This window comes from Pectinophora gossypiella, chromosome 20 (assembly GCF_024362695.1).
Source record: "Pectinophora gossypiella chromosome 20, ilPecGoss1.1, whole genome shotgun sequence".
In the NCBI taxonomy this organism is placed as follows: domain Eukaryota; kingdom Metazoa; phylum Arthropoda; class Insecta; order Lepidoptera; family Gelechiidae; genus Pectinophora; species Pectinophora gossypiella.
Window position 1 is genome coordinate 473,353 of NC_065423.1, and position 24,950 is coordinate 498,302.

The window sequence follows — 24,950 nt, forward strand, 5'->3', positions numbered from 1 at the left end:
AAAAATACCTACGATCCTACAAACCTAAAAAAAACAATTTTCGCCATTTTATAATAGGTATTTTTGTAGGGAGCGCTGGTAATTACAATAAAACCCCACAGAAATAATTGAATGAACTGTATTACTTAGGATATTATATTAAATTACAAGGTCCAAACATTGAGACGCGCTGGGTAAACTATTAGGTATGTCCCATACATAAATTGGGGACAGCAAAAAAGTCAAATTTACTGTTATTGAAAACAAATAATTTAAATTAATTATAAGTTTACACATTGAAACCCTGAATTAGTTATTAGTTAGTTATTTTAATTGCAAATAATGTATCCTAAATCAGTTTACCAAACATTTACGTAACTACTCACAGGTGTGTGTAATGATCAATTGAATTGCATTCCTGTTTGTGTATATTTAGATTATTTTGTCTACAATTATCTAAGAATAGTTGATTCGATTTCTTTACGAAACCCTCTATACGCGACACCAACTGGTACTTGGCAGATTTTTTCTCAATTAAGAAGTGCGGCCTGACCTGACTGCATTAGAAGTGCAGTTGCAGAACTTGTGAAACAGTTGTGGGGAATAGCTGCAGTTATTGCCGCTCCGAAGTTTAAATAGTCCAGTTTTAGTTTCCTAACTCTATAATTCTTTATAATTTATTCTCGTGAGTTCATAAAGAGAAAGTCGGCGGCCGAGTCGAGATTGTTGATTGAGTGTTTTTCAAAAAAGGAATAGCCTTTTTGAAACAGCGTATATACGTCCCACTGCTTAGCACAGACCTCCCCTCAATCAACTGGAAGGGGCATGGAGCATACTCCACCACGCTGCTCCAGTGTGGGTTGGTGGAGATTTGGTGCGCCCGATACGAGTTGGTGCGAGCGGTTAGTTACCGATCTATAGTGCTATATTATTTTATTTTTTTACTTTTGGCGAGTGAAGATATGGTAAACCTAGCTCAGTCGTTGGTCGGGAGCGAAGAGTTGCCGTTCTACACGTGGCTTTATTCCTTATTCTATTCTAAAGGTAGAGAGTACACAAAAACACAAATCCATAACTAAAGTCTTTATTAATTGATTTAAATCAAAAGTCTATTTGAACACGTCGTATACACATTAATGATACAGATAATACTACATTTATTCTAAATCATAAATCTATACAACACCGTATTATAGGCCGAGATATATATGTTAATTAAAAGGCTATATAGAGAGCCCTTCTTATAGACAATGCCTTAACTGAAGAGCCCTTCTGATGGGTCTGCCAAAAGGATTATTATTTTCTTGAACAATGGTGTGCAAGGAGTGGAAGAATCAAGGATAGGCCTTTGCCCAGCAGTAGGGCCACCCGATCTCATTGTTAAACACACCATTCCTGTCTGATATACTATAATATATAACAACATAACATAAGCTCACGACTAAGTTCCTATTGGGGTAGACAGAGGTACATTACTCGCATACATAACATACATAAATAGCCTATATACGTCCCACTGCTACGCCTCCCCTCAATCACCCGGAGGGGGTATGGAGCATACTCCACCACGCTGCTCCACTGCAGGTTGGTGGAGGTGCTTTTACGGCTAATAGCCGGTACCAACGACTTAACGTGCCCTCCGAAGCACGGAATCAGGTTTTTTCGGACAATCAGATGATTCAATCATGAAAAGTCGTTACCAAATAAAGGACAGTCTCACAAAGTGATTTCGACAATGTCCCCATCAGGAATCTCCAGATCGCAAGACCCGGACATCACTCGCGAGTTGAACTAATTACGCACACCTCACCGAGCTGTCTGTTGGACCAACGTGGAAAGAGGTGAGCCGTATCGCCGTCTATAATGGTCGAGTCAACAGTGTTAGTAAAACCTGCTGTAAGTATATAAGAATGGTGTACAATTTTACTATTTTTTTTAAATATCTACAAATGTTTTTTTGTATAACTGATTATTGCAAGATGTTTATTTCATTAGTACAGAAAATAAAAAAGACTAAAATAAATAACAAAAAACAAAAAGAAAAATACTTATAATTATCCCAGCCTTATATCCTATAGTACCTACTCTAACTAGTCTATCTATAGGTAAACACGCTATTATACAAGGTTTTCTCACTAACATCCTAACTAATTAGGTTGTAACGCAAATACCGAATTGTAATACAATTATTCCAGAAAGCTCTATTCAATTTGGATATATGATTAATCAATAGAGCTAGTATACAGGGTGTTAGTGACATCGTAACGAAAACTTTGAGGGATGAATCAAACCATGATTCTGAGTCGATATCAAGTGGATTTTTCCGTCGCAAATATCATGTATTTTTTTTAGTATTTTTATTTTTTTTTCAATTCTATACTTTTGCGTTGGAAAATTCCACTTGATATTAACTCAGAATAATCAGCTGAATCATCCCTCTCAGTATTCGTTACGATGTCACTTACACCCCATACAAGTACATACGGTAGCCATACAAGTAGGTATGGGTGTTAGTGACACCGTAACGAATACTGAGGGGGATGGTTCAGACCATGATTCTGAGTTGATATCAAGTGGAATTTCCTGTCAAAAAATTCATGAGTTTTTTTGTGTGTTTTTTTAATTATTTTCCTATCCATACTTTTGCGACGGAAAATTCCACTTGATATCAACTCAGAATCATGGTCTGAATCATCTCTCAAAGTTTTCGTTACGATGTCACTAACACCCTGTATATCTAGCGCATATGCAAACAAATGTCAAATAGCAATATTGATGATGATGAATTGCAACGATGTGGTGTTTCTAGACGCCCAGGTCAAGAGTATGAAAGGGTGGTATTGATAAACTAATCTCAGCTTCGAGACTGCTCTCAAGATCATGTAAATGTGACAGTTCTTATATAAAAACTAGCTTTTGCCCGCGACTTCGTCCGCGTGGCGTATTATAAAAGAGAGATCTTTGTGTTTGGGGAGTGCATGTCAAATTTCAAGCATCTAACTTATGCAGTTTACATTTTTCCATACAAAAGTTTTTTCCCGCTAACTTCCCGTGGGAATTTTGCAATATCCTGGTGCAACTAAGCTTTAAGTTTACTAAGGTACCTGCATGCCAAATTTCAAGCGTCTAACTTAAGCGGTTTAGATTTTTCATACAAAAGGATTTTCCCGCTAATTCCCGTTCCTATGGGAATTCCGGGAATTCCTTTCTTAGTGCACCTCTACGGTACCTACGCTACGTCGCTTCCAAATTTCAAGTGCCTACGTTTAGCCGTTTAGGCTGTGCGTTGATATGTCAGTCAGTCAGTTTCTCCTTTTATATATTTAGACAGGGACTTGAGCATGATCTTGAGGGCAGTCTCAGTTGAGATTAGTTTATTAATACCACCCTAAACCGGCGAGCATACATGAAGACTTTGATGAGAGTGGAAGAAGTAAAAGTCAGCATCGTAGTCAATGGAATTCCGTGGTCCCTGCGTACCCCAACCGGGAAGATGCGTGATCTTATACGTGTATGTATAGGTACTAGAAGGCTTCCTGTATAATATTTCTCCAGCCGTATTCGGCCATGTCGACAAGTGTCCAAACTAGCGGGCTTAGCACTTTAAGCACGCGACTCTTTCTCGCCGCGACAGAGATCATCATCACCAGCCCATTAACGTCCCCACTGCTGGGGCACGGGCCTTCCCTATGGATGGATAGCGAGATCGGGCCTTAAACCATCACGCGGGCCCAGTGCGGATTGATGGTTATTAACGACTGCTAATGCAGCCGGGACCAACGGCTTAACGTGCCTTCCGAAGCACGGAGGAGCTCGAGATGAAAACTTTTTTTTTTTAGTGGTCCCCCATCCTATGACCAGCCTTTGCGAAAGTTGCTTAACTTCAACAATCGCAGATCGAGCGCGTTTTAACGCTGCGCCACCGAGCTCCTCAAACAGAGATCATCTGTCTCTTTCTATGCAGTTCTGTGAGAGAGTGACGGGTGACGTGTGTCGAGGCGAGAAAGAGTCGCGCGCTTACGGTGCTAAGCCCGTAGGAGCGGCTTAGTTGCGCTCTTATATGCGCTTCCTGTAATAACGTAACTATATTATGAAGTATAACCTACAATTCCAAGGTATATACGACGTTGTCATCTCTTACAGCGGCATATTCGTTTCACGGCACGCTTCAGTCCAGCGGCGTAATGTATCACCTGCTCCTGAAATATAATGCCAAATAGTGAGGAGATGACGTCGATAGGCAAAGCATCGACCAAGGCCAAGATGTTATCGTAGGGATATTTGGTAACACACATACTCACACATACACACAAACGTAACATACATACTCAGCGCTCTTAGACACACATCTATCTGCAAACAAACAACTCAAAATTACTTAAGTAAGGTATATGAACAGTGCGCAAAATGTTTTTATTTTAAAAGCACAGAGTCTGTTTTGTTTGATTTGTTATTAGTATAAGTTTTTTGAATTATTTTTTAGAGGTATGGCTGAAATTCGGCGTTGTATTGCCCCTTATGTGGGTGGATGCGACATTAGCCGAACTAGTACCTTTTTTAGTTTTAAGTCTTACATTTCATATATGTTCCAATTTTAATGTTAAGGAGTTAATGTAACGTCTTAAACCTAAATAAAGATTTTATCTATCTATCATCGATAATTTGTACTATCCATAAAATTTTAAAATACGAGAAGCAAAAATTGAGTGTGAAGTGAAGACGATGGTATGTTCTGGATGAGATAATGTCTTATGTTATCAATAATTAGTATATTTGTTTAACATTTTGTTCTACATCAACAAAAGTCTACTAAAGACGACTGAAACAGTGCCTGGAGTACTTAAATAATAATTACGACAAACATTCACATATTTTTATAACAAAAAGTTCGCATACTTTTGCAAATTTAGTTTGTGTTTTATTTGTCAGCTTATTTATCTTGTAAGCCACATAACAAATTGTATCTGTTCAAAATAGCTTGTCTCAATAACTCCAAATGTTTAAATATAATAAGCGTGTACTGTATTTCATTTTTCTAAATAGAGGTACGGTTACAAGTTAATTCAAATTCAAATATTAATTGCATTCCATGTAGTACAATGGGGTGTTACATAGGCATGGGAGCTAAAACATGGACCCTGTAGGGCACAGCAACGTTGAAGGGAAGAGAGGAAGTGTGTATTAAAATTAAAACTTATCATTTAAAAATAATATATATACACTTACTAATATATATATACACTTTGAAACCACGTCACATTAACTTCTTTACAAATTAAACCGTAAGTCTCATTAAATGTCATATATATGGTAATGCGACAGGGTCCTAAAGTGGGTACATGATATTGCTCATGACTGTACCTATAAGTAGTGTTTTTTAACGTTTTTTTTTGTCTATCTCTGTCTTTTTCACAGACCAACTCTAACCGGAAACCTCATGCTATTCCATAATCTTCTTCTTCTTATCGTGTGGGTTGTGAGGTAGAATACCAACCTCATCAACCCTGGTGCCAGGGTTATAATTGAGCCGCCAACGGCCCCTGACATGGCTCATGTAACGATTACTCACTTACATCAGTAAATAGTAACCGGGACCAGCGGCTTAACGTGCCTTCCGAAGCACGGATCATCTTACTTTCGGACAATCAGGTGATCAGCATGTAATGTCCTAACCAAACTAGGGATCACAAAGTGATTTTTGTGATATGCCCCCATCGGGATTCGAACCCGGGGCCTCTGGATCGTGAGTCCAACACTCAACCACTGGACCACAGAGGCCCTTCCATAATAAAGTACCATCGATACTATTCCATCTATTCCCAGCCATATCGGACGAATGTGAACACCATGTGAACACAATGAAAATATATATTACGGTAGTTTTTCGTTATCTTTTCTATTACATCTCGTGTATTATGGATCGCACAGGGTTCCGTATAAAGATTACTATAAGACCCACTCGTACTTAACGGTGAAGGAAAATATCGTGAGGAAACCCACATACCTGAAAAATGGATTTCGGAGGCGCCTATATGTCGTTACCAGAAAATAATATTTTTTTACTTCAACAGTTCTATCTCCTTAGGGGGCGCCATATTGAATTTAGTGTGAAGTCATATAGATTATAACCTGCGGACTTAGCCTATAACGCTATTCTAGTGACACCTCATTTGTTAAATTGTGATAAGGAGTAATAAAATAATGGGGGAACAGGCATAAACAAAATTAAAAATGTATGACTCATTCTTCACACGGCTCAGTTCAGTATTAGAGCGTCGGGCTCACGATCGGGAGGTCTCAGGTTCGAATACCGGTGGGCACATATTACAACAATCGCTTTGTGAGCCCTGTTTTGGTTAGGACATTACAGGCTGATCACCTGACTGTCCAAAAGTAATATGATCCCTGCTCCGGAAGGCACGTTAATCCGTTGGTCCCGGTTACTATTTTTTGATATGTAGTCGTTACATGAGCCATGTCAGGGGCCTTTGGCGGCATAGTAATTACCTTGACACCAGAATTGATAAGGTTAGTAATAATAGAAGAAGAGTAAACAGTGCCTCCTGGACGCTGTATAAATCATCTAGAAACGATGTATGACGCATGATGATGAAGAGAAGAGAAGAAGATATATGAGAACAGAACAAAGAAAACAGTGCAAAGATGTATGAGGACTTCTTTCACCCTAAGGTTGCCTGGCAGAAATTGCTGTTTAGCAATAAGACCGCCTATTGTGCTTATGTCCTATTCATTATGTCGTTGTGCAATAAAGTATTATTGATTGACTGATTGAGGCCTGATGATGACGAGAAGAAGAAAACATTCTCTCTTCCAAATCAGCATACCAACCTGCATGAGGTTAAAGCACATGGCGACGAGGGCCATGCCCAGCATCAGGTACATGGAGCACACGATGAAGGACGTCTCGATCCGGGGAGTGTATATCCTCTCGCCCGGGACGAAGTCGCCGAATCCAATACTGAAAAAAAAACTTTATTTCGGACTTTTGTACATCCATAATGGTTAGTAAGGGACTTATACTATGTTAGTAAGCACATATTAAATTAACATGACAAAAACCTAGTGTGAGACATGGATGTCAATCCAATGCCTCACAATGGGACAGTCAATTCTGTCCGCCACCACGTTTAAGAGTCTGTTGGAGCTGGTCCGGACCCGGTGCAGTAAACGTGAACTTTAAACATTCCTTCTATGCTGTTCTATAAGCGAATAAAAGTGAAAAGTGGTATTTAAGAAAAGTACTTCAATGACTTCATTGAAGTACGTTTCTTAAATAGACCCGAAGTAGATTCTGACTAGGAAATGCAATCCCGACTCGAGATCGCAAATTCGAGATCCCTCGTCGATCGTTTGTAAATATCTATCCCGCGAGATCCCGCAATTTTCGGGATCTCGTCTAGTTCATCAAAAAATATAAAGTTAGGATGGCTGAAACCGATGAAAATTGCTTGTTTGTAATAGTGAGTTTAATTAAAACAAAATATTTTTTGAAAGTAAATAAAAACCTTTATTCTACAATATTACTAACTAAATAATTAAGTTTTCTTTGGCAATCAGCATCATCAAAATAAAAAAGGAGAATCAAGTAGGTTCGCCCAATCCCGTCAATCTCGTATGTGATCTGATCACATACGACATCTGATCGGGATTGATCCCAAAAAATTACATGAGATCTCCCGAGATCGGGATCCCGGATTGGGATTTCTTTCCCTAATTCTAATACAGAACCTGGTTTGGTTGTAAAGGCATCTAACAATTAAAACACAAAAGACGTCTGAGCAAAGACTATAATTTTGTTAAATTTTTTACTTACATTTTCGGTATTTTATTCCAAAGTAAACTAATTTGGCGAACATTTCAAGTCGACATTCGATCCGGGTTCCCGTCTCCCGGGAAATAACAGAGTGACGTCACACACATCGATCAAGATAAGTGTTCCGATCGCGGAGTGAACCACTTGCATTTCAAAGGGAAACTTAAATAACTACCATCGTAAGTATACATTTAAAACATAAATTTAATAAAGTGCAGACATATATGACTATAGCCTCGGAAACGCTATATTTCTATGTATATAGCGTTATATATATGTATACATAAAAACATAGCGAATAGTCATAATATAATATGTCTGTACTTTATTAAATTTATGTTTATATGTATACTTACGACGAAATCCTTAGGGACACATAGTTTGTAAAAAAATGCAACCTTTTGTAGTCCTAAGATGGATTTCAGATGAATCGTGTGATTGTCAGCTGTCACTCATTAGATAAATAGTCGATCATTGTTGGAAAGAACATTATTAATATTATTTGAAATCGGATATAAGCATTCCAAAGGCATCTGATAGCGTAAAAAGACTTCGACAAAGTTTCAGTCTTTGCTGTCGAGAGCTAATAGACCGCCTCTACGAATCGAGTAGGTAACCGTTAGTTACCTGTAAGGACAATTTGTTCAGATGGGGTTTCTTGGATGGCTCGGACTTAAAGTGCAAGTGCGGCACTGTTCCCCAAACGATGGAACAACTTACATCGTGTCCTGCGTGCCCGAACACCTGCTCGCAGGAGGATCTGATGAGCGCTGCAGATAGCGCCATACTTGTTGCCAAGTTTTTGGCCGATACTATTTAGTTTGCCATCGACACGATAACAAGAATAGTCCATCATTGTTGGAGAGCACATTATTATTATTTTAAATCGGATAGAAGCAATCCAAAGGCATCTGATAGCGTAAAAAGACTTCGACCAAGTATCAGTCTTTGCTGTCGCGAGCTGATAGGCCACCTCTACGAATCGAGTAGGTAATCGTTAGTTACCTGCTTAGCGATATGAAGCAGAAGTACGCGCCGTCCAGCTGGTCCCACTTCTCCCATAGCCCGAATATCATCGACCCGAATATTAAATACCTGATGATAAAAATGATAATTATTTACCTACACAAATATCTGAACCTTTTTTTCATGTATTTTTTTGACGTGTCTTATTGTAGATTTGCCGCAGATGGCACCTCACAACCCACACGATAGAAGAAGACAAAAATGAAATAACGTATATCAACAAAATATCGAATGGTTCAACACAACGGCTGAATTTTAACGAAAGATAAATTCAGGACGCAATATTATATCGCATCGATTTCACATAAGACTCAAAGTAATTTCCTTCATGTTGAGGCAATTTCAAGAGCTCGTTTCTTCTGAACAAGGTTTTTAAAAAGCTTATATTCTAGGAAAGGAAAAAACTACCTTCATTCTTTTTTAAATGTGCTCAAAAACTAAAAAAAAACTCATTAAAAAACCCATTAAAAAAACTCATAAAAAACTCATTAAGTAAAACAACACATTAAGAAACTCATAAGTAATAAGTTTTTAAAATATAATAAGGTTTTAAGTATGTTTTAAAGCAAACTAAGTACTTAATATAATTTATAATATTACTAGTCGACTTTGTCCGCGTGGATTTCGATTTACGCGGTAAGAATTTCCGTTTGTTTTTTATTGTTAAAGCATGTGTGTTATTCTGATGTATAAACTACATTATTGTAAAGTTTCATTAAAATCCATTCCGTAGTTTTTGCGAGAATGAGTAACAAACATCCATACTCACAAACTTTTACATTTATAATATTACATAAATAATAATAATAAGATTATTGATGTCAGAATATGCCTCAAACTAAAACACATAATAACGGGTTCTTACAGCGTTTAAATCAACCCACACCCCCGTTATTATGTGTTTTAATTATGATAATAACCACGTAAACTTAAAACAATATATGCCTCAAACTGCTGAGCGATAAATTTAATACCCACATATTTTTATTTCCTTTTATTTATATTCCGCAAAAGACATTTTTAGATACATTCCCTGTAGGAAACTACAGTTTAATGCACTACGTCTCACTTAGGAGAAGGTACGATTCCCAACTTGGGTGTATTAACGCATCAGTTACGCCCCGGATCTCAAACTACACCCTCGTTCGAAACTTGAACAATGTTATATTTTATTTGGCCAGACCCTCTGTCTTCTAAATACATCAGCCATAGGTACTCCCGCTTACTAGGGGACTTGGCTTAGCTGAGGGAGCTCCCCAAGTAGTTAATGCCTCATCATCATCAGCCCATTAACGTCCCCACTGCTGGGGCACGGGCCTTCTCTATGGATGGATAGGGAGATCGGGCCTTAAACCACCACGCGGGCCCAGTGCGGATTGGTGGTAATTAACGACTTCTAATGCAGCCGGGATCAACGGCTTAACGTGCCTTCCGAATCACAGAGGAGCTCGAGATGAAAACTTTTTTTTTGTGGTCACCCATCCTAATGACCGGCCTTTGCGAAAGTTGCTTAACTTCGACAATCGCAGACCGAGCGCGTTAACCGCTGCGCCACCGAGCTCCTCAGTTAATGCCTGTAACGGACTTATTACTCGGCGGCTCGTGATAATAGTTAATAAAACGAAATACTTAATAAAATAAAAGCCAAAATATGATAATATAAAATATGACAGCAAGGGAACACCACAGAAAGTCAACAACAGACAAAAAATAAAACAAAAATATCATTCCTTGTCTGGCCGGAGACCAGCCAGTCGCTGCCTAACTAAAGAGTTCGCGACAATGCCATTTACTTACCCAACCATAATAGCGACGCAGACGCTAATAGGCACTGTGATTGTCTGAGCGTCGAAGGTGACGTAGCTGAACTCGCTGCTTTCCTGGTCCATCCGTGCCGGTTCCGACCAGCCGCGGGGCGCGCGGGGGGGCGCTCTCGCGTACGGTTGCGGCATCGAAGCACTCCTTGTGTAGTCTGTTCGCCTGGTACATAGACATGATACATGGGTACTTTAAATTATGATTAATGGCAATAAGATTTACTTATTACATGAGACTTAAACTTAGCGGAAAGGAGTGGCGTTTATTATATTTATACACCTCTGCCTACCCCTTTTAGGGGTAAAAGCATGAAGCTATGTAAAACTTCCTCCACCCGTGTCGGTTCGCACCAGATGCGGGGCGCGCAGCGGCGTACTGCTGCGTCATCAACTAGCTCCTTGAGTAACCTGTTTGCCTGGTACATGAGATGATGATCACATAAACTACATAAGAGTAGAATGCACCTAACGTCATCTGCGTTCCCTTCAAACTTGAGTCATATAAGGAGACCTTCTTAAGCTTGTTATTTCTAATTAAGAGGCAGAATGGTGTCAAGAGCAAACCCATATCACTTAAAAAATCTCACCCCCTATATACCCTACAATGTTATGGACAGTGAAAGTGACAGATGGCCGCCAGCTGGTAGGCCGTCTCTATGGATAGAGTAGTCCGGTCATCAGAATCGTAGGTGTATTATGTCCTTCGGGTATTTCTGTTCCCAGATCGATAAGCAACTACACGACTTATATCATTTTGTATTCTCTAAGCAACTAAAAATGGTAGTAAGTACATAAATTCATGTTCTCAGTCGTTATTGACAGACATAGCAACTCGTCGTCGGTATCGATAAAATTAACTACATCACATAACTTAAACAGCCTATATACGTCCCACTGCTAGGCACAGGCCTCCCCTCAATCAACCGGAGGGGGTATGGAGCATACTCCACCACGCTGCTCCAATGCGGGTTGGTGGAGGTGTTTTTACGGCTAATAGCCGGGACCAACGGCTTAACGTGCCCTCCGAAGCACGGAAAATTAACTAACACGAAATAATTGAATATTAAGACTAAATTTATTGCCAGTAACAGTTTACATTTTTCTATAAGACCTAGGTAATTATGAATATTACGAATACGGGCAAAAGGAAATGGCTCAGCTTGTGCTGTGATGGAGCCTTTCTATGGCGCCATCTAGCGCTGGTTTTCAGTCGTTTCCTCATCCTGGGATATTGTGCGTAAGTAATTGAGGGCTAGAGGACATTGAATAGAAATATATAGCAGCTTTATGTAAAAAACAATAAAATCAAAAGACAATCCAATAAAATTATAGGTAGGTACTCTTGACTGTGCGTGTGTGTGTGTGTGTGTGTGTGTGTGTGCGCCCGTGTGTGAGCATCTTTGTAGGGTTTGTTTTATTCTTGAGCGTGTGTGTATGAGTGTGTTTTTTCGAGTGTGTGTGTGTGCGCCCGTGTGTGAGCGTATTTGTAGGGTTTGTTTGCGTTTATGTGTTTGAATGAATGTATATGTGAGAAGTAGCTCTAGGTAACACAGGCGACAGGCCATCTTTTAATTATAAAACGTATTTAGGTACTCCACCCACACTTACGTAGAAAAAAAAATGTATTACCTAGGCTCACGAAATAATTATCTAGACCACAGCAACAGGTATACAGATTGGTTTAGACCTAATTAAAATTAATCTTAGCGGACCATTAATTTCATCCACTTGAGATTAATTATGTGGAAGTAATTACATATTATTACTTAATAGGATGCGGCTATACTAATTACTTTATTAATTAAATAGGTAAATACATGAGGATTAATTATAGTAGTACAGGAGGAGGAGGATGAGGAGCTCGGTGGCGCAGCGGTAAACGCGCTCGGTCTGCGATTGTTGAAGTTAAGCAACTTTCGCAAAGGCCGGTCATAGGATGGGTGACCACAAAAAAAAGTTTTCATCTCGAGCTCCTCCGTGCTTCGGAAGGCACGTTAAGCCGTTGGTCCCGGCTGCATTAGCAGTCGTTAATAACCATCAATCCGCACTGGGCCCGCGTGATGGTTTAAGGCCCGATCTCCCTATCCATCCATAGGGAAGGCCCGCGTCCCATCTGTGGGGACGTTAATGGGCTGATGATGATGATGATGAATTATAGTAGGTCATGTAGGTACTTTATGTAGTTACCGGAAGTATTCCCGTTGTACTAAATACTCTTTAATAGTAAGGACACTGAATGCAAGAAAGAAAGAAAAGAAAGAATCATTTATTTTTTAGGACACCACAGACACGGATTACATATACTGCCTGCTATTCTTTTTTTTAATTGTTCTTTATTGTAGTCTAGTGTTATCTGCCTAAAGGCTAGGAAAAGCTCTTCTTACACAAGTTTTGCGCCTTTTTACTAACGGGAACATTAGAACCCCAATACAGTCACCGCCGGCACGGTCACATTTGTTATGGGCCTTCAAAGTAAGACATATATCTAAAACTACGCCGAGATATTTGACTTGCTCCTCCCAAGGGATCGGCTTGCCAAACATCTTGTTGACTTTAAGTTGACGGCGTGACCGTGGCGTGTTATAATAGCCCTTTGAAAAGTACACCGCTGCAGTTTTCTCCGGGTTTACCTCGATTCTCCATTTGCGAAAACAATTGCCCAAGGCATTGGCCGCGCGTTGGAGAATTCCGGTCATCATAACTCGACCACGGCACGAAGAATAGATGGCTGTCTAGTCAAATCAGTTACTATGGAATTTGTATGAAAAAGCAGCATGTGGCGTCATAGATAAACGTAACAAATTGTCGCACTTATTATTACATTATTCGTTATTAAAATTCATAAATAAGTTAAATAGAAAAAAGAAAACGTTTTTTGTCACCTTTAGATCTTAATTAAAGCACATAATATGGGGTTCTTACCGCGTTTAAATGGGGATATGAGACTCCCGATATTTCGACACTGTTGCAAGTGCCATGATCACGGGATGACTGATGAGATTGGAGTGGAGTAGGTAGATCCCTATTTTTTTTTTCTACGGGCAGACATATCTGTCTACCCTCTTTCTTTGCCGCTTGTTTATGTTTTTCAAATCGGAATGTTCGGAACCATCTGAACTCGCACCAAACTCACTACGACAAACCGCACTCACTGTGTCCTCACGTTTTTTCACCACATTAGGCCGTTTTAAGCTTTTTACAACACCTACTACTGGATTCCACATGGTCGATAATTTGAACCCGTCTTCCTTGTTAAAATTATTATGTTTTCTGATTTCAATAGCCTCTTTTCGAAATATCGGGAGTCTCATATCCCCATTTAAACGCGGTAAGAACCCGTTATTATGTGTTTTAATTATGATAATAACCGCGTAAACTTATAACAACCTTTAGATCTATCTTTATTTAGTAATCAGAATTTATTTTTGACCTAGGAAACTACCCAATATGCTCCGCACCTACCCCCATCTATTGCTTAGAGGAGCTGTGCCCAGCTGTGACGTCATAAAAGGCTGCTTGTTTTACGTCATGTTACCAATCCCGTAAAGTACTCTAAATGAAAATGAATTCCATTTTTACACAGACGGGCGTGAAATTAATTCTTCCTGCTTGCAGCTGAATTTCCATCCAACAAAAATTTTGAGGGGAATGAATAAAACACATTTCATTGACTTACCCATGTTACTTTGAAATAATACTCTTTTCTTCACAATCTCGGGCCCTCCATCAATCACGAGAATGATAGATTGCTCAGTAAATGAGTTGAAGGAAAATTACCTTTGAAAATATCTGTGTGGTGGGGTACCCGCAGATTCGAAGTCGGGTATTCTTTCTGCCCTCTCCGGGATTCTTTCCAAGGGAATTCTTTCTGTGGGGAATCTCGGCCTTGATGGGAATCTGCCTGGAGCGTAGAACTCTGGATAATAGTCCATATGCCTCAAGTCTGGATGTCTGCAGAACGTGTCCCAGTCATGCCGCTCCCTCCAATGTTCCGGCCGCTCTATGCTCTCTGCTTCACTAATATCTAACTGAAACCAAAATACATTTTTTTTATCATATCGACAAACTAATTCTATGCAAAAGTTTTGTATGATTTTTGTTCAGCAATATCTTGTTCAGAGACTATAAATAAACAAGTTACAGCATTCTTAACAGCCCACACATGCCTTGGATCTAAAAAAACATAAGTACAAGATGAAGTAAGAAGTAAGCCAAGAAGTAACCAAGTATATGTCTTGTAAATAATACCATGTTTAAAGTATAGTCTGCGCCACGAAAGAAGTCCTTCAGTTGTAATGAATAGTTTCATTTGTCAATGTCAAGGCCAGTCATAATAATTATATGTCGAATTTGCGACACTAGCGCTGCAACCGCGGGACATTTTCCTACTTCCGCCTATTTTTTAAACCTGGTACTAATTCTAATTCTAATCTTCGTTTTGTAATATAAATAAGGTGGATAGTGATCAAATGCAACCCGACAGTAAATTGGTAATGGGTTTCGATATTGGTTTCAACTAAGGAAGAGCATACCTGAGTACGAAGTCTGGCAATCCTTCTTCTTGAGAATCCAGGGCACCCTCTACAGAGGCATACTAGTGCATAGATACATTTGAACCACCGCGCCAACAGCTCACCTACGAAAATACAATTTTTATTTTTATTTTTTTACTACTAAACCGCAGTAGAACGTTTATGAAATACGCTGTATCTCGTCCGATGGACGGCCTGTTCCGAGTAGGGGGACGTAACTCAACCCAGAATGTCAACTTGCAACTCAATGAGAAAACCGGCGTGCGTGTATTTTACATATTACATAATTATACAATTTATTATTTTTATTTTTTTACTAAAGAATTAACGTAATTATTTTAATATATAAAATAAATATAAAATAAATATATAAAATACAATTTATTTTAGCGTTTCAAATAAATTATTACTTGTAATGGTTTATTACGTTGACGTTGGAATAGGTAATAGAATAATTGTAATAAATACCTACTTATGATAGGTTGTGAACTAATATGACCTGTTACGAATGTTATCAAATAAATTATCATTATCATCATTATGAAACGATTGATGAATGTGTAGGAAGCAAGAGAAGTATATCATGGTCGAAGTAAATGGAATTCCTTAGTCTCTGCTTAGTTAGTTTAGTTTATATATGTGTCAATGAGAAAACATTAAAGTATACTGTCACTTCAAGTATTTCGAAAAAATGTCGTCTGTTTAATCTAAGATAACTATAAAAACGCGACGCATTGCTGCTATAACGCCTCTTTTAGGCGGCAACAATGCATGTACCAATATTATGATCGAAGTTGGAAGATAATAAATATCACAAGTAAGGTAAATTAAAAATCTTACCAACATTAGTGAGGTAGAGCAGAAACAACGGCATCCCGAGGAGTGCGTAGAAGATGGTGGAGATTTTGCCCCAACTCGTCCGCGGAGACAGATGACCGTAACCTGGAAGCAAAAGCAAAATGGCTTTACAATGTCATATTATAACAGGAGGGAATAAGGAAGAGTGGGAGAGAAGAAGCGAAACCTTTGCGCTGCAGTGGGGCACCACGACAAGGTTTCAACTAGGCTGTTTTTTTTTTTGACGTGACTTATTGTAGATTTGCCGCAGATGGCATTAACTACTTAGCCCGACAAATGGGGAGCGCTGAAGGCTCTCACCCGGTACAACGTTTGAGACAACAGGTCTGAGAGGAAAAATATTTGAAAGAATTAATCGACCCTAGAGGGTCCATAACGATAAGGGCTGGTTGAAGGAAATCGTCGACCGGCGGGGTCGGTATCGGGGTCCTGAAGTGTTTGGTGTCGCGACTTTTTGGCCTCCTCTATGGCTAGAGTCGTCAGGATTGTATATTACGTCCTTCGGACGAAGCTTTTCTGGTGTATTAACAGCTTCAAAAAAACTATTCTGGAATACAGGAATAAACACACGCAGACTGTGAAACTGCACTTAAGATATATTAATAACTCATTGGTGCAAGTTCAGTGCCGGGGTCCGATGTGACACAGGACCAGTGATGTTCGGGATTTTACAGTAACATAACATGTATGTACAAGAATAAAAGATATAGCAACCTATAGTAGTGATGACAGTGAGGGAGTAGAGGAAGGCGGAGGAGAAGCTCCATTGCCGGCTGGAGCGGCCTCCGTCCCAACCGTGCCGGACAGCGAACACGATCTTGCTTTGGTACACGTGGAGCTCTTTACTTATCCTTAAACAAACAATGATAAAACAAAAATTACTTTTCAAATACAAATTTAAAAATCACAATTACATTGCATTCAATCAAATTACGTTACATCAAATTATACGGGGTGTAAGTGACATCGTAACGGATTCTGAGTTAATATTAAGTGAAATTTTTCGTCGCAAAAGCATGGAACTGAAAATAATTCCACTTGATATCAACTCAGGATCATGGTCTGAATCATCCCCCTCAATATTCCTTACGGTGTCACTAACACCCTGTAGCATATCAAGTATTAATTACAAACTTTTATATTGCAAATAAATACAATATACCCATATGTTATTGGATGAAACGGGTAGCAGAGATGTGTAGCTTCAGTCGTCGTATCAAAATGGGAGAATCTTACAGAGCCCTCAGGATTCCACACTAAAACGCCCCTTATTTGTTTTTCAATAAATAAAAAACAATAACCAGGTAACTTCTAAAAACTACATTTGAAAGAAAGGAAGACTTCCACGATGAGTAACGCATGAACGGTACATTAGTCAGTAAACGTCAATACGTAGCAAAATTACAAAATGTCGCGACATTCGGGATCAAAGTCTTCGGAATATACATCGAAATGTCGGCAAATAAGCGGAGACATTACAGGATCCATCGGCAAACGAACATTGTTTGCCAAACAGAACGTAGTGATGTAACTCTCTCGACGCCAAATGACCTAAAACTATTAATGCCTAAAACCAATATTTTAACTTAAATCACATAAGGTAATCTATGACAAGATGAACTAAGTACCCACACCTGACCGAGCTTTCTGTTAGACCAACGTGACAGGTGGTGAGTCGTATCGCCGTCTATAACGGTCGAGCCAACTGTGTAAGTGAAAATTGCGCTTAAAATAAATTAATAACTCGGTGGTGCAAGTCCGGTTTGAACCGGCGGCGTTTCCCGTTTGAGAACCAAGCCGATGTACTACAGAACCATAGTGACTAATAAGACCCTAACCTAAATCAAATTCATGAGAATCTTTATTTACTAAGAAGTGCCATCTTCTGTATTTCCGAATGCATATAACCCGGGTGCTTTCAAGGCCAGAGTGAACAGGCACCTTCTGGGCGAACTCCATCTAAGGCTTCGTCAATGCCTTCGGGCAAGTCTGGGGCCAAGAGCAAACCCATCAAAGGTAAAAAAGAAAAAAAAATCTGTAAGGAACTCGAGCTACACCGGTTTACCCACACTTGATTTTTTGTTTTATTGGGACGTTTCATATTCAGGACATAATGTATTGAGAACATTTCCTGTTTAGGACATTTAGCGTTAAGGATATTTCACGTTAGGAACTTTTCGCGTTTAGGACATTAGACTAGTGTCAACTCGCGTTGTTAATTTATAAATTCGAGTCGCGTTTAATTCAATTATCTCGTGTGGGGTTCATTTAGTTACCCTACCCTATATTAGAAATGAAATTAGAAACTATAATTACCTCAAACTTAAAGGTACAGACGATGAGTCAAGATCGTTCAAGTGTAACAAAAAAATCTCTAGATTTTAGTTAAGTTCGTAATTAGCAAGTTTATTTTTTTTTTATTTTAGCTACATAGACTAACTAGTAAAATATAAATTATAAAACTTACGAAACAAGCGTTATGTAACTTATTTTTCTGCGAAACATGAGAATAATAGCAAGAAAAAAGTGGATTTATGTGCTACTTAAATACAATACGAATTGAACGACTATTGGACCAGAACTTGCAACTATTATTCGAGTGTAAAAACAAAAAGCGACGAAAAATCTCCTATTTACATCACTAAAACTGCTTCAAACACGCGAGATGCCTTTTGTCCTACCCGGATTGGGCAATAAATAACAAATATCCCATATCTGATCGTTTGTATGGAAAATTATTGCCAATACACCGTTGCAACGTATTTACGATATTATTTTCAGTACAAGGACTTCGGGCGACGTTTATATGTGTTGAGTACGCATGTAATGTAGAGATATGAAAGTGAATTTATTGAATCATGAATATAAATAATAATATTATGTTGTACGTATTGGTCGCCCATCACAGTTCTTATTTTAATTTTTCGGATATTTTGTCCTATATTTTTGATGTTTCATGTATAAGTACTTTCTGCATATTTAACTTTATGTACTTTTGTTTAAAGGGGATACTGATGAACAGATGAGTTCACGGGGATCCCCTGGGGGATCGGGTTAGGGGATCCCAGTGGACGAAATGTATTTAATTGTACGTACAGTTAGCAAAAAATAGTCGGGTACCGTCAGATCTTTTTTTGTTTCATATAAACATAAACATAACATAAATAGCCTATATACGTCCCACTGCTGGGCACAGGCCTCTCCTCAATCAACCGGAGGGGGTATGGAGCATACTCAACCACGCTGTTCCAATACGGGTTGGTGGAGGTGTATTTACGGCTAATAGCCGGGACCAATGGCTTAACGTGACCTCCGAAGCACGGAATCATCTTGCTTACTACAAACAGGTGATTCAAGCCTGAAAAGTCCTTACCAAACAAAGGATAGTCTCACAAAGTGATTTTGACAATGTCCCCATCGGGAATCGAACCCGGACCTCCAAATCGCGAGCCTAACGCTCTAAGATCTAGACCACGGAAGCTGTTTTGTTTTTTGTTTCATATGAAATAGTTTTTTTTATTCCATTTAAATAATGCGTGATAGACGTATTCCACTGGTAGTGCCACTGGTTTACTCTCGGCACATCGTGTTAGTGACATCGTAACGAAAACTTTAAGGGATGATTCACCTGATTATTCTGAGTTAATATCAAGTGGAATTTTCCGTCGAAAAAGTATAGAATTGAAAATAATTTTAAAAAACTAAAAAAAATACATGATTTTTGCGACGGAAAAATCCACTTGATATCGACTCAGAATCATGGTCTGACTCATCCCTCAAAGTTTTCGTTACGATGTCACTAACACCCTGTATACTTAGTGTGCTTAGGAGTTATATTATCCTCCTATTATTATCCATTCCAGCCGTATTCGGACATGACGCCAGGTCTCCAATCTACCGCGGCTAAGATGCGCTCTTATATGGCTGACATAACCGATCTTAGCAGCTTAGGAGTTATATTATGTGATTAGATACGTAAAATGTATGTAAATTCCCTCACCTATCTTTCATAGCAGTTTCATTGAGCGGATTAAACAAAAGCGTGACATTCTGCCACAAGTACTGAACAGTGTTGTCTCTTTCTCGCGCCATGTTGTTCACTCGCTCCATCTCGCTCGCACCTTCTATCGCTTGGAACATGAATGCACCTGAAATAGAGAAAATAGATTTTTTTTTCGAAGACTGTAGCAGTAACCAATAGGATTGGTTTATTTATCCTGTCACCTATAGTGAGGGATTATTTATCAAGTCCGATCACCTTCCATCATACCACGTAAGCACTTCTTCCAACCATAACCTAAATTCACGACTACATTCCCAATCGGGCTAGTCAGAGGAACATCCATCGCAAAATTAACTAAGTACAGTCATGAGCAATAATATAATGTACCCACTTTAGGACTCTGTCGCACTAACATATTTGGCATTTAGTGAGACTTACAGTTCAATTTGTCAAAAAAATAATGTGACATGGTACCAAATTCATCCGTCCGATCATGACCTATGCAGGGGTAGTTTTCGCTCACGCGAGCCCCTCTCAAATTCACCGTCTACAGGTAATACAAAATCGTTTCATGCGGAAAGCCACGGGAGCTCCGTGGTTCCTTCGCAATGAAAATCTGCACATTGACCTAGGTCTGCCAACCATTGCCCAATGGCTCAAATTAGCTTCCAAACGTTTTTCGATTCTGCTCCGCACCACCCAAATCCCCTGGTAGTTGCGGCTTCCGAATACATCCCGCTTAGGGACGGTACTGAAAAGTATCGGCGTCCGAAGGACGTAATATACGATCCCGACGACCCGATTACCCTAGCCATAGAGGCAGCCAATCAGCTCGCGACACCAAACACTTCAGGACCCCGATACCGACCCCGCCGGCGTGGTCGACGATTTCCCTCATTCAGCGCTTATCGCTATCGACCCACTAGGGTCGATTAATTCTTTCAAATATTTTTCCTCTCAGACGACGCCCTGAGCCGAGGTTCGCGCCCAACTGGGCACCCTCAGGCCTGTTGTCTTAAACGTTGTACCGGGTGAGAGCCTTCAGCGCTCCCCATTTGTCCGGCCAAGTAGTTAATGCCATCTGCGGCAAATCTACAATAAGTCACGTCAAAAAAAAAAAAAAAAAAAAGGTACCAAAGTGTATACATAGCTCGTGAAAATTGAACTCTTTTAACCTAAATATTTTCAAACACTCTGCCGTTCCAATATTCCTACTATTCATATCACCCATTCTATTTTCAAACCGATCTAAATCAAAAGAAACATTAAATAAGAAGGCGTTACAATAATTCATTTCACTTAACATTTAAATGACCGACATATATATGAAGAGCCAAAACATAAATTAATCGTGCCACAATTATAATCGTCAACAAAATATAACTTTAAATTACATTTCTAATGACAGGTTTTGGAGGTCTTTTGATGTATTCACTGTGGCCCCAATTTCGGTTTTGAGGTCATTGGGGAAAAAAAGACCAAGTAAATGAAAAGACTCGATCGAGTGGAACGTTCCGGAAACATCTCGAATAACGTATCTTTCTTTCTTGTTCTTTCTATTGTTGAATAAGAAAAGACAATATTGATAGCCTCTAAAAAAGGATTGGAGACATGGTAGCCCAGTTGGCAAAACGCTTGCCTCTCACTTTGAGGTCGCAGGTTCGCATCCAGCACAGGCCTAAACCAATGATTGTCTAAACTTTCGAATTCATATTTGGATCATAAATTTTTATCACGTGCTCAGCGGTGAAGGAAAACATCGTGAGGAAACCCACATTCCCGAGAAATGCATTTTGTGACCTAACCTGTTTTGGGCTGGTTTTCCCTTCGTGGGTTGGAAGGCCAGACAGACGCTTCAGTAAAAAAAAACTCGACCTGTCAAATTGGATGAAATCGGAAGGTTAGGTAAGCGGACCCTGTGAAAAACGGGATAATGCTAGAGAGATGTTGATAACCTCAAAAGGGATGTTCTTTATTTGTTAGCTAAGTCATCACCATCACCAGTCCATTAACGTCCCCACTGCTGGGGCACGGGCCATCCCTATGGATGGATAGGGAGATCGGGCCTAAAACCACCACGCGGGCCCAGTGCGGATTGGTGGTTATTAACGACTGCTAATGCAGCCGGGACCAACGGCTTAACGTGCCTTCCGAAGCACGGAGGAGCACGAGATGAAAACTTTTTTTTTTTTTGTGGTCACCCATCCTATGACCGGCCCTTTGCGAAAGTTGCTTAACTTCAATAATCGCAGACCGAGCGCGTTTACCGCTGCGCCACCGAGCTCCTCATAGCTAGCTAAGTGCTAATTTAAATTATTACAATCACGTATTAAAATAGAATCAATTTAAAAAAAACTATCATACCGTGCGAGCGAGAGAGGTTTTACTAATCCTTTTGAATAAAAAGCAGGTTAAATTCGATTTCAATGAATTCACAATAGAATATTCACGTGATACAAATTGAATCTAAGCGCTATTTCGGGAAACTAGTTCAGATAACGCGGATAGCTATCGATATCCGAATCGACGATGCGAATGTTAAATTAATACCCTGTTAGAAATTATAGCTGAATATTGCAATGTACTTACTAAAATGAACCGGAGCTGCGATTAAGTTTTGAAATGTATTAATGATATTTGATCAATTTCCAACACGTAAATTATATTTTATTTATTTATTTATAAATAAATTAATGTATATAAATAAATATAATAAATAAATAACTCTTGAAATTTAATGGTTAATGATTTTATTTATTTAAGTACAAATAAAAAAAAAATATAAAATGATTTTATTTATTTATTTATTAACCATACAATTTTACATTATTATATTTTTTATTTATTATATTTATTATTTTAAATAAAATCACTATTTTTTTAAAATATAATGATATTGTTAATACACACATAAACTCATGCCTATTTCCCACTGGGATAAAAGAGATCATGGAATTCCATTTGCTTTAATCGTTACATACTGCTCTTGCTTCCTCCACATTCATCAATCGTTTTAACACGCGCGCCGGTTCATAGTAGACCGTACTTAACCTTTTAGTCAATGTACGTTCTTTTAGGTCTCCCTCTGCCAGTCCTACCTACAACCTTCGCCTTATCATCATCAATTTAAGAGCCACGCTCTTGTCGGTGCAGCATTTTCCATGCTACTTTTTTATGGAAAATTAGGGCAGTGGTTTCCCTCTTGCCTTCCGCCCCGCAGTACTCTGTCTGACGCAAGTAGTCTAGAGTAGTCTATTACAAAGCCATACTAGGACTTCTGTCGCCTTATACACAGCTATCATAATCCAATGTTTCCAAATATAAGTAATCGACTCAGACTAGGTTCGCGCTCCTCGGGTAAATCTACAGTAGGGTAGTTTCCAACTAGCCAAATCAGTTACTTTATACTAAACGTCATTACTATGGAATTTGTATGAAAAAGCAACCTGAGACGTCATAGAAAATCGTGTAAAATGTCGCAGGTATTATACATTTTTGTTTATTGAAATTCATAAATAAGTTGAATAGGAAAAGGAAACGTTTTTTGTCACCTTCAGATCTATTTTTCAGAATATCGTACTTATTTATTTTTGTCATGACTTTGACATCTTTGAAATAACCCAAGTCACGTCAAAAAGAAAGTTCTTTTATGCCCTTACCCTGGAAAGATTTGGTATTCATGATTATCTAGATACTTACGTAATTTTCTTCTATCGTGTGGGTTGTGAGGTGAACGACCAACCTCATCTACCCTGGTGTCAGGGTAGATAAGTAATATCATTCGAATATAATTCGACATACACCAATGAGTTATTTATTTATCTTATGTGCAATCACACAGTTGGCTCGACCATTATAGACGGCGATACGACTAGCCACCTATCACGTTGGTCTAATAGAAATCTGAGGCATGGGTACTTAGTTCATCTTGAGATGGATGTACCGACTACCCCAATTGATTATTATAAAAGGACGCCACACACAGTAACAACTCACATTATCATCACATCGTATGTAATGTATTTTAAAGACATTTTTTTGTGAGTAGGCTCATAAAAAAGCATCATAGAAGGCAAGAGAAGAGAAGCTACAAGGAAAGAGAGGAAGGGGAGACCAAGAAGAGCTTGCATATTAAAGAGAAGGTGAACGTCGTGTCTTATAAGGAAGTGAAGGAATTGGTCTTTGATAGACAAGAATGGAGGAGCTCGGTGGCGCAGCGGTAAACGCGCTCGGTCTGCGATTGTTGAAGTTAAGCAACTTTCGCAAATGATCATAGGATGGGTGACCACAAAAAATATATATAAGTTCATCTCGAGCTCCTCCGTGCTTCGGAAGGCACGTTAAGCCGTTGGTCCCGGCTGCATTAGTAATCGTTAATAACCGCCAATCCGCACTGGCCCGCGTGGTGGTTTAAGGCCCGATCTCCCTATCCATCCATAGGGAAGGCCCGTGCCCCAGAAGTGGGGACGTTAATGGGCTGATGATGACACAAGAATGGAAAATGCTATACCGACAAGAGCGTGACTCTTCAATTAGTGATGAATTTTTGAGGCTGTCTCACCAGCGATGGTATACCCGACGACGAGCACGACGACGCCGACGTTGCTGAACAGGAAGGCTCCCAGCTGCCGCAGACAGGCGCGCAGGCGCGACGCCACGCGCCGCTTGCGCCGCGGCATGGCTCCACGCAGGACGCGAGCGACGCATGTCAGCCGCCGGGCCGCCGCCGCAGCCGCCCGCGCAGCGTCCTTGAACGCATCGACGTTGTGTTACCTCATGCTCTGGTTATTGGGCTGCAACAAGAAGTTATGAATTACGTTTTCAATTGTCTTAGGTGGAAGGAATGCTTACAGAGAATTGCTCAAATTGGAGATGACCTTATAAAAGCTATGAAACGATTA

At 39.4% G+C, this 24,950-nt stretch overlaps 1 protein-coding gene across 2 annotated transcripts in view; it reads right to left on the reverse strand.

Moving 5' to 3' along the window:
* Window positions 1–1,047: 1,047 nt before the first annotated feature.
* Window positions 1,048–24,950, reverse strand: part of LOC126375893 (potassium channel subfamily K member 15-like) — a 49,846-nt gene continuing 25,943 nt past the window's right edge. Inside the window, exons 1-10 of one of the 2 annotated variants that reach the window (XM_050022978.1) lie at window positions 24,611–24,839; window positions 20,047–20,194; window positions 16,761–16,897; window positions 16,029–16,130; window positions 15,189–15,292; window positions 14,434–14,684; window positions 10,637–10,819; window positions 8,819–8,908; window positions 6,829–6,958; window positions 1,048–4,178 (exon numbers count right to left, since the gene is read on the reverse strand). In XM_050022978.1, coding sequence (XP_049878935.1) covers window positions 4,110–4,178; window positions 6,829–6,958; window positions 8,819–8,908; window positions 10,637–10,819; window positions 14,434–14,684; window positions 15,189–15,292; window positions 16,029–16,130; window positions 16,761–16,897; window positions 20,047–20,194; window positions 24,611–24,728 — 1,332 coding nt within the window. In that variant the 5' untranslated portion in view covers window positions 24,729–24,839 and the 3' untranslated portion in view covers window positions 1,048–4,109. Of the gene's footprint in view, window positions 4,179–6,828; window positions 6,959–8,818; window positions 8,909–10,636; window positions 10,820–14,433; window positions 14,685–15,188; window positions 15,293–16,028; window positions 16,131–16,760; window positions 16,898–20,046; window positions 20,195–24,610; window positions 24,843–24,950 lie in introns of those variants that run through there. The other variant, XM_050022979.1, reaches the window with a different exon arrangement.